General features: G+C 44.0%; 1 protein-coding gene across 1 annotated transcript; it reads right to left on the reverse strand.

Annotated features, from left to right (window-relative positions):
* Nucleotides 1-345: 345 nt before the first annotated feature.
* On the reverse strand, nt 346-10,423 carry LOC5518296 (sodium/glucose cotransporter 5). The gene is made up of 14 exons (XM_048731949.1): nt 9,999-10,423; nt 8,722-8,802; nt 7,503-7,607; nt 7,345-7,404; nt 6,379-6,483; nt 6,008-6,113; nt 5,632-5,712; nt 4,700-5,010; nt 4,280-4,497; nt 4,020-4,164; nt 3,651-3,738; nt 2,842-3,090; nt 2,391-2,621; nt 346-1,470 (listed from the first exon to the last, which is right to left on the reverse strand). Exons 1-14 carry the CDS (start codon nt 10,089-10,091, stop codon nt 1,274-1,276), a joined length of 2,070 nt encoding a protein of 689 aa, XP_048587906.1. The 5' UTR covers nt 10,092-10,423; the 3' UTR covers nt 346-1,273.
* Between the last annotated feature and the right edge of the window lie 237 nt (nt 10,424-10,660).

Here is a 10,660-nt window from a genome sequence, read left to right on the forward strand (position 1 = left end):
AGAAGGCGGGAAGTGCGTGACAGGAGGAGGAGGGGAGTGGGCGTGACACGAAGAATCGGGAAATGTGTGACACGAGGAGGCGGGAAGAAGCCGTGACAGGAGGAGGCGGGGAGTTGACGTGACATGGGGAGGCGGTGAGAGCGTGACACAAGAAAGCGGGAAGTGCGTGACATGGGGAGGCGGGGAGTGGGCGTGACATGGGGAGGCGGTGAGTGCGTGACACGAGGAGGCGGGAAGTGCGTGGCATGAGGAGGTGTGGCGTGGGCGTCAGTTGGGGGCTTTCTTGGCACCAGTCGCTTGCGTACATCACTCGGTTTCTCCCATCACAGGTGATATATTTAATGTTTTTAATATATTTTTATTGGATAAAGAAAGCTTTGAAAGCAAGCGACATGAGATGCACTGTTCTACTTTTACACAAACACTCAGCGAAACAAAGAGCCGTAATTATTTGCAACCACAAAAGCATTTTGAAATTCTACCTAGAAACCTTGTCACGGCCTACAGGGGCTGTGTCTCGGACTATATAAGTATTTAATATTATATTAGTATTTAATATTATATTAGTATTTAATATTATATTAGTATTTAACATTGATTCTCACAAGGACGCGAGAACAAACGCAAAACAAGTGAAAATCGGTCAACACAAGCGCAAGAAAATAAAAAAGTCGCGCTCTTTTGCGCTTGTGTTCTAGTGAAAACTAGGCTTTAGCATCTACTTTGCGCGCTTGTGTTCTAGTGAAAACTAGGCTTTAGCATCTACTTTGCGCGCTTGTGTTCTAGTGAAAACTAGGCTTTAGCATCTACTTTGCGCGCTTGTGTTCTAGTGAAAACTAGGCTTTAGCATCTACTTTGCGCGCTTGTGTTTTAGTGAAAACTAGGCTTTAGCATCTACTTTGCGCGCAGTTGTGTTGTAAGTTTTCCACGCCTCGGTTAAAACTGTTATTCTCTTAAAATACCACTAGAACCATAAAGACTAGTGTTATTCTTCAGGTTATATTCCGTCTCCCCTCTAACGGCGGGTTGTGTTAACCATGTTCTTTGGTGCAAGCTCGATGATTGCTTTACGAACATTAGTTTACGAACGAGGGTAGCCTCACGAGAGAATCGATTGTGATTTTTTTTCAGCAAAAAGTGTTCTTACCATGGTGAGAGTAGGCGGTCGAAGGTAGGGGGAAGACTGTTTTGGGCTTAGTATACTTTTTCTTTTTCTATTGGCGTCCTTAAAACAAACCTAATGGCGGGGTCATCATCGCTCTTAACTTGTGATCTAACTATAAAACACCCACAGGAAGACCAGGGCGCCCAGGGTCGCCGTGGTGAACGCCCTTAAGGCCCATTTGACTAGGGGGCCCTCCTCTTGAAACTGAACTATCTCCAGGTATACGCGGTCAGATGTGGCCTCTAGGTCGACTTGGCCGAGGTCGTCAGTGCTCTTGGTCACTTCCACTGTTGGGTTGTCGACACCTGGAGAATGGAAGAACAAGCGGGTCACATTTACACAAAAACCATTACAAGGATCAACACACCCTTCCCAGAATGCATTGTGTTGTTGATGTTTTCATGAATAAAAAGCAACGGCAGGAGAATAAAGTTTGATGTATGTATGTATGTATGTATGTATGTATGTATGTATGTATGTATGTATGTATGTATGTATGTATGTATGTATGTATGTATGTATGTATGTATGTATGTATGTATGTATGTATGTATGTATGTATGTATGTATGTATGTATGTATGTATGTATGTATGTATGTATGTATGTATGTATGTATGTATGTATGTATGTATGTATGTATGTATGTATGTATGTATGTATGTATGTATGTATGTATGTATGTATGTATGTATGTATGTATGTATGTATGTATGTATGTATGTATGTATGTATGTATGTATGTATGTATGTATGTATGTATGTATGTATGTATGTATGTATGTATGTATGTATGTATGTATGTATGTATGTATGTATGTATGTATGTATGTATGTATGTATGTATGTATGTATGTATGTATGTATGTATGTATGTATGTATGTATGTATGTATGTATGTATGTATGTATGTATGTATGTATGTATGTATGTATGTATGTATGTATGTATGTATGTATGTATGTATGTATGTATGTATGTATGTATGTATGTATGTATGTATGTATGTATGTATGTATGTATGTATGTATGTATGTATGTATGTATGTATGTATGTATGTATGTATGTATGTATGTATGTATGTATGTATGTATGTATGTATGTATGTATGTATGTATGTATGTATGTATGTATGTATGTATGTATGTATGTATGTATGTATGTATGTATGTATGTATGTATGTATGTATGTATGTATGTATGTATGTATGTATGTATGTCTCACCAATTTCCTGCGCCTTTTTGATGGCGTTCAGCTTGACTCCTGATTCCGGGGGGGACACCACCTCGTCTGCCTGCCAGTTATCCACGCCCTCCTCGCCGATAGCCCCGGATGAGAGAGGTGCGTCGTTAATTGTCGGCCACGTCAGACCCCCCAGCTCCTCGCGTGGGACGGGCGTGGTGAACAGGCTAACTAGGACCTCCACTACGCCGGTCACTCCGAATATCACAAGACCTGTGAGGAAGGACTTAAACTCAAGGACAAACTCAAGCTTGTTACCCAAGCCTCTATCTTGTAATACAACAAGCTAACCTTCTCTGAGCGGCGATTGAATAGATGAAGTGAACATAGCCACAGTCAAAGGTTAGAAAATCTGATTTTAATAATTATTTATCCATTCCCTTTCCCTCTTTAAATAGTGATCGGTTTCTTACAATACCCACTGCGTACTCACCATACCACATAAAGTGGAACTTTACGAACCCAGGTCGGTCATCGGGAACACCACATGACGGCGGAGTGTAGATATTACCGAATATAAACTTTAGAAGTCCCATCATTAGTCCCACTAGCAAACCACACAGAGCTCCTGCTTCGGTGAGACGCGGCCAGAGGATGCCGAGCCCGAACGTCATGGTGATGGGAGGGGCCAGGTATGACTGGATTGTCTGGATGTACACGAACAGTTGGCTGCCGAGCGCGCCTTGAAAATTTAAGTGACGCAAAACTTCCATTAGGTATTTATCTTATATTTATCTAGACATCGTCATTTCCTTATCAACTTTATTCTTGTAAGCAGCATATAGCGACACGACGGAAAAACCTGGAAAATACGCAATTCTAGATAGAGAAGGAAGACACAATTTCCTACAATGGCCATCGGTTCCTTGTATTCCAGAATGACTTTCAAAACACAAATAACGTGAGACCATCAATTTAAAAAAAGTTGATATTTTTTTTGCTATTACTCACTAAGTACTTAGAGAAATTTTCCTTCTTATTAGATGTAAAATGGGCTTATTTGAAGCGTCATGTCATGTTTTTCCGTCATGTCGCATATAGCACAACCATCGTCATTAGTAAAACCAGTGTCAGCATAATAAAAATTATAAAAATCAAATCTTTATTATAAGTAGTAGCTATAGCATCACTAACCTGAGCATCAGTACCAGCATAATGATCTCAATAACGCCCCCACCCCCCCCCCCCCCTCACCATCATATAACGAACCCCTTCCCTCAATGAATCATCATCATTCCTCACCTTGGATGATTGGTAACCACACGAGGCTGACTCCTACAAGGATCAAGACCACCACTCTACCCACGATCAACTTCTCGCGCTCCTTGGCCTGAACAATAACAATACGATGTCACTCTGGAGCGATTTTGATTGCATTACACTCAGCTGCTCAGGGCATTGCGTTACTTTTGGTATATTCTGTCACCTTGGATGTATTGCGTTACACAAAGACCATGACGTAACTTTCCATACATTCTGTCACCTTATTGTTTTGCCTTGGTGTTTTGCGTTACACTCAGAACATTGCGTTACTTTGGATATATTTTGTCAACTTGGTTGTATTGCGCTATCGTTTTACTTGTTTCACTAAGGGTATTGCGTTACTCTCACCTTAGGCCTACAGACAAGCCAGACATCGACAGTGAAGATGGTCGCGCTGCTGTTGAAAGCGGACGAGAGGGAAGACATGAGAGCGGCCATCATCACCGCCATCATAAGGCCGACAAGGCCAGTAGGTAGAACGTTCAACACCAGCCTGGATATGGAGAACTATATTTAGATAAGTAATGTAGATAACATGGATATCGAACCTTCCATATACTCCCCAGGCCCTGACCCCCACCGTCCACTAGCTATACTGTGTTTCTCACTTGGGATAGGCGTTGTTAGTGCATCCCCATTCGTTGCCACAGTGCTTCATACAGCTTCGACTGTCAGGGCACGCAATGGAGTCTGGGAAGAGCACTCTACTGATCATCCCAGGCATAACCATGATAAAGAGGGGTAGAATCTTGAGAAGACCCGCGAAGATCGAACCAGCCTTGGCGTGGACGTTATTTTTAGCTCCCAGCGACCGCTGCACAATCACCTGTACACAGAAGAGTCCGCGAGTCTTAGTTCTGGCATATTCAGACGTATTTAGCAGGTTTGTATTTTGTAACAGAAGGTCCCTCAGCTTACGCCACGGTCACGTGTTCTAATGTTTGGAGGCAAACATGTGGAAGGCTGGGGGGGGGGCAAACCTCAACCAGGGCTAGTCTGCGTCTACCAATTTCCTGGACATCTCTCACCTGGTCAGTGCACCAGTACCACACCCCCATGATGGGCAGGGTGGTCCATAACCCCAGCCATGGGTAATCGGGGTCGTCCAGGGGACGGAACATGTTCCCCCAGTACTGCGTCAACTTGTAACATGACTGGGCCCCCAGCGCTACACTGCTGTTGGTCAAATTCAGGGCGGAAGTGGTGGCTGCAATGGTGCTCATGGTGCTCATGGTGGTGTTGGGTGTTGAAGTGTTCAGCAGAGGATCCTCCCAGGTGTTGCCCATGGAAGACCCGAATTTGGACCAAAGACCATCATGGCCACCCACTTTCATAAAACCTGGTCAAAAGACAACACTAGTATTACAGCTTTCTGTTATCAAGACGCTGCCTGCTCAGAGGGGGTCCGTTCATATGGAGGTCCATCATATGAAGGTTCATTATATGGAAGTCCATCATATGAAGGTTCATTATATGGAGGTCCATCATATGAAGGTTCATTATATGGAAGTCCATCATATGAAGGTTCATTATATGGAGGTCCATCATATGAAGGTTCATTATATGGAAGTCCATTATATGGAGGTTCATCATATGAAGGTTCATTATATGGAGGTCCATTATATGAAAGTCCATCATATGAAGGTTCATTATATGGAGGTCCATCATATGAAGGTTCATCATATGGAGGTCCATCATTTGAAGGTTCATCATATGGAGGTCCATCATATGAAGGTTCATTATATGGAAGTCCATTATATGGAGGCTCATCATAAAAAGGTCCATTATATAGAGGTCAATTATATAGAGGTCCATTATATAAAACTCGATTATATGGAGGTCCATTAATCAATCATAAATGATTGTTATTGTTGCACTATTTGCGACACTATTTTTTATTTTTATTGTTACATTACTTTCTTGAGCAATACGCGAGTTGATAATACAGCAATGTACGTACTTAATATTGCTAGTACGATCGCCCCGATGATCATGATGGCGCACTGCAAGACATCAGTGAAGATGACGGCCATCAGCCCCCCTGAAAAATCATGATATAAGCTACAGCAGGCAGCCATAAAAAAAACCGATATCAGCTTCAAGTGGCATACATAAATGGGCGGATTTATGGGCGGATCTAGAGGCGGATTTATGGGCGGATCTAGAGGCGGATTTATGGGCTGATCTAGGGGCTTTTGGGACTATAAAAGAGTGCCGCCTGTGAACGAAACGAAAAATGAAAAAAAGTCACTTTCTCGTTTTTAGGCTCCATCAGGCTAAATATGAAAAAAAGTATTGGATCCGTACGCTGAAAACGCTGAAAGCTGCTCTCTTACCCAGCATCGTATAGATTGCAGTGATCGCTAAAATGACAGCGGCGGACACGTAGATATTCCAACCGATAGCTTCGTACAGGAACACGCTACCTGCGTAGATATCAACCTATGGAGGGGATTTCCAAATTAATCGGTCAAAACAATTAATGTTATTTTGTGTTTTTTCAACACTGCAGTTATCAGATGAATGCGTATTCGCAAGCTAGAAGGATATTGTTAAAACCACGACACATAAGGTTGTTTGGTCAATCATGTTATGCACAGTGCGCAAAGCATTATGTAATTACCGTATTATAGTTAAAGACGAAAAAAAAAGATCAGTTAGGCGCAAAGTATTATGGACTTACCGGCGCAAAGCATTGTGGACTTACCGAAGTCTTGGTAAAGACATAGGAAATAAGTGCTGCGATCGTTAGGTAGGTCCGTACAGAGCGGCTCTGAAACCTCTTGTTCAGGTACTCAGGCATCGTGAATACCTACAAAATACATAGAAAAGAGAGTGCTTAAAAGAGTGCAGATACATACTGAGATACACCCTGAGGGGGGAGGGAGTGCAGGGCGGATATAGATGGACCACCCTGACAAGGGTAGGGTAGCGACAGATACAGACGGACCATCCCCAGGGGGGGAGGGAGTGCAGGGCGGATATAGATGGACCACCCTGACAAGGGTAGGGTAGCGACAGATACAGACGGACCATCCCCAGGGGGGGAGGGAGTGTAGGGCGGATATAGATGGACCATCCTGACATGTGTAGGGTAGCGACAGATACAGACGGACCATCCCCAGGGGGGGAGGGAGTGCAGGGCGGATATAGATGGACCACCCTGACAAGGGTAGGGTAGCGACAGATACAGACGGACCATCCCCAGGGGGGGGGAGTGCAGGGCGGATATAGATGGACCATCCTGACATGGGTAGGGTAGCGACAGATACAGACGGACCATCCCCAGGGGGGTGGGGGAGTGCAGGGCGGATATAGATGGACCACCCTGACAAGGGTAGGGTAGCGACAGATACAGACGGACCATCCCCAGGGGGGGAGGGAGTGCAGGGCGGATATAGATGGACCATCCTGACATGGGTAGGGTAGCGACAGATACAGACGGACCATCCCCAGGGGGGGGGGGGGGGGGGGCATTACATATATTATTTTGGGCGGAAAGTAGGTTAGTAGATTCAACTTAGACCTTAAACTGTGACTAAAAGAGCGACCGTGCTTCATGGCGCGTTCGATAATAAAGTTCCCTTTCGAAAAGGTCAAGGTCAGGGTCAAGTCATGCTTGACAGGACCTCTACAAAGTGACCCGAACAATTTCCCGCGCATTTCTACATACCCTCGACTTCAAGTAAATCGGGACAAACACGTAGCCGAGGAGAAGAAGTACCCAGACTGCCTGAAACGAAAATCAGCAAAACTGTTTATTTATGTGATTTGAAAAAAAAAAACAAACAAAGATGCGAAGTGTAATGTAGAGAGGGTCCTGGGTTCTACCTGCCATTCATATGAGACGACGGCTATGCCAGTGGCCGCCCCAGATCCCGCAAGACCGATGAAATGCTCGCTGCCCATGTTACTTGCAAAAAGACTGGGACCTACCTAAAGGTTAGAAAAAAAACACACCGGTAGTGAGAGAGGGCTTGTGTCTAGCCATGCAAAGAAGATTTTGCACATTTGAACGAGATATGGTTAATAACATCACCGTGGAACCGGTAGGCTGTATGATAACCGGTCTAAATATCATCAAAGTAGTTGTTATTCATGTTGTCGTTGTCGTCGTCGTTTTTGAGTCTTTACTTTAGGGTTGTTATAGTCTCCATGTTACTGCTGTTTTCGTTATTATCGTGGTTATTGTTCCGGGGGATGGATAAGATGTTGTTGGTTTAAAAAAAATAAAGAAAGGTCTATTGTTGCTGACGTCGTAGCGGTTGTATTTTTGATAGTTTTTTAGATCGTTGTTGTTGTTTTCGCCTGCTGTTATCGTTGTTGTTGTTTTCGCCATAGGGCCTGTTGTTATCGTTGTTGTTGTTTTTGCCATAGGGCCTGCTGTTCATTAGATCCATGTTCTAAATCGTTGTCGTTATTTTCGCCTGCTGTAATCGTTGTTTTTGCTGGGTTGTTTTAATGTCGTTGTGGTCGATGCTGTTGTTATTGTCGGAGGCTACCCCAACAACGTGTTTTATTCTCCTTCCCAGGGGTCTGCACGATTAAAACTGTCCCACGCTAAGGTTGTTCTAGAATAAAGACCCTCTGTGAAATTTTCCTCTCTCCCACTCTACATGACGTCCCTGCTAGACATACCGTAGATGTACCCCGTCCTTCTGAGGGTCTACCCTTCCCCCCCCCCCCCCCCCCCCACACACACTGATCTACCCCGTCCTTCTGAGGGCCTTCCTCCTCCCCCACACACAGATCTACCCCGTCCTTCTGAGGGCCTTCCCCCTCCCCCCCCCCCCCCCCCCCCACACAGATCTACCCCGTCCTTCTGAGGGCCTTCCCCCTCCCCCCCCCCCCCCCACACAGATCTACCCCGTCCTTCTGAGGGCCTTCCCCCTCCCCCCCCCCCACACAGATCTACCCCGTCCTTCTGAGGGCCTTCCCCCTCCCCCCCCCCCCCACACAGATCTACCCCGTCCTTCTGAGGGTCAGCCCCCCCCCCCCCCCACACACACACAAGTACCCCCCTCCCCCGTCCTTCTGATTGATTACTCACCGCCCACCACATCATGGATCGTCCTGCAAGAAAATACCCTTCGGCAGTCTCCGAAGATCCGCGCAACTTCCTCAGCTTGGCCTAAACCACAATAAGAGAAACATATTTTATAGAATGAATGTATTTTAAGCAATAAATGTCCTACCCTTAAAATGCACTGTTAATAAACGTGGATATTTATGCGCTAAGAAATGTTTGCACTCCCATTATTTATCGATGCATAGTCTCCGGGAGGCAGAGCGGAACGGTAGGTGGACTCAGCTGAATTTCATTTCATGGGCATTTCATTAATAGTGGATTTCTTCAGGCGACATTTCGCAAAGGAAATCACTAAAAGAAAATCTTTTTCCCCGTATTGATTTCCTCCGCGAATCAAAGCGATGAGAAACTCATTATCACTAATATGTCCCGCACGGATATGTCCGAACACTCTGCACTCCAGAGAGTCTCCGGATTTTTCCTCGCAAATAAATGGAGCTAGGATATTTCCTGGAATAATTATTTTTTTTCTATGAGGCAATAAGACACAACATGGAAGGAAAGAAAGAAGAGTAAAAAAGGCAAAGAAGGAAATACATATTGTATATTTTTTCTGTTATCTTGTTATGGCTATCCTTTGAAGTGGACCCTTGGAAGTGGACTTAGCGATTAATTAGTTAGGAGGGGTTTAAAAAAAATAAATATAATAGCATTATGAATTATTCTCACTCCTAACCCGGTTTGACATTCGCTTGTAATAATATCCACAACGTGCAAAGGAAATACGAAAAGGCCAAGATCAAGGCTGTTTGACCAATGCACCAAAACACACATGCTTATGAACATGAAAAGTAAGCAATCTTCGGACGCTTCATCCGCAGGGTATCTGTTGTCAGGAAGTGGGAGAATCAGTGCGACGCATGTTAATCACGGCGGGACGACTGAGGATGAGATCTTTAAATGAACATTTAACATAAAAAAGATAGAAAACTATATGTGCGTTTAGATAGTTTGATGCTCTTCGCGTTTGAACTAAACTTTTCGACATATGTTTGGAATGCAAAGATGCCGTATAACTGATCAGATGACGCATACTGAACCACTTCAGCGAAGCGCAGCTTGCTCACAAATGACTTGCACTTAGCAACGCAAAATTGCCAATTTTGAATCAAACCCCTTTTAACTTAACCCTAAATGTTAGAAACAATTAAAATACAACTTAACTCGATGAAATTAACCATAAAGAACTTAGAATGACTAATGCGTAAACCAAGAAACCGTCAATCATTGATACTCACCAATAACCCAACGCCAAGACAAAGGACGAAGTACGCCGCAATAATCACCCAATCTAACACTTGCAAATTCTCCGACGCCTGGTCTATCGACATGTTTGCTGCCTTGTCCAATTCCCCGTTAAAAAAACTGCGCTTTGAGATTGAATCGTGCTTGGGCTCTTTTTAAAGGCTATGTGGCATGGAAACCGACAGTTGAATGAACTCGCGTAACAGCGTTGAAACCCTACCGTCTAAGATAGCGTGGTGTTAAGTTTCAAAGCGTTGAAGGATAGACGCGCAAAGTTAAAGACGCCTCGAGATTAACTTGTGCCCTTGCGAGGAAGCGGAAAACTTCATGTGTTTTTGCAGTGCGTATCAATTGCTTGGCTTCACCACGGATTGCTTTTGACGACACGCGAACAACAACAAGACGAAATATAACCAAACCTTTAATTTATGTTTGCATTCCATACTTAAAAGCAAACACACAACAGGCCACATCAATCAACGTTAAACATTACACTCTTTTGTGTGTGTTGGGGGGGGGGGGGGGGGGCTGGTGAAAAGGGGTTAAAAAAGGACTTTTATACAAAAACACTATATGCTATACCGAAAGACATCTTCTAGGACAGCCGAAGGCAAATGAATAAACAATCCTTGTTCCCCAAATCAAAATCAAACAA

Source organism: Nematostella vectensis, chromosome 1, assembly GCF_932526225.1.
Source record: "Nematostella vectensis chromosome 1, jaNemVect1.1, whole genome shotgun sequence".
NCBI lineage: Eukaryota > Metazoa > Cnidaria > Anthozoa > Actiniaria > Edwardsiidae > Nematostella > Nematostella vectensis.

Bases quoted from the DNA above. Each gene is read 5' to 3' on its own strand.
- LOC5518296 (XM_048731949.1), bottom strand. From the start codon at position 10,091: ATGTCGATAGACCAGGCGTCGGAGAATTTGCAAGTGTTAGATTGGGTG. The intron at 5,011-5,631 runs GTACGTACATTG...TCTTTTGACCAG, and splicing joins GATCGTACTAGCAATATTAA to GTTTTATGAAAGTGGGTGGC. The intron at 4,498-4,699 runs GTGAGAGATGTC...TTCTGTGTACAG, and splicing joins GGTACTGGTGCACTGACCAG to GTGATTGTGCAGCGGTCGCT.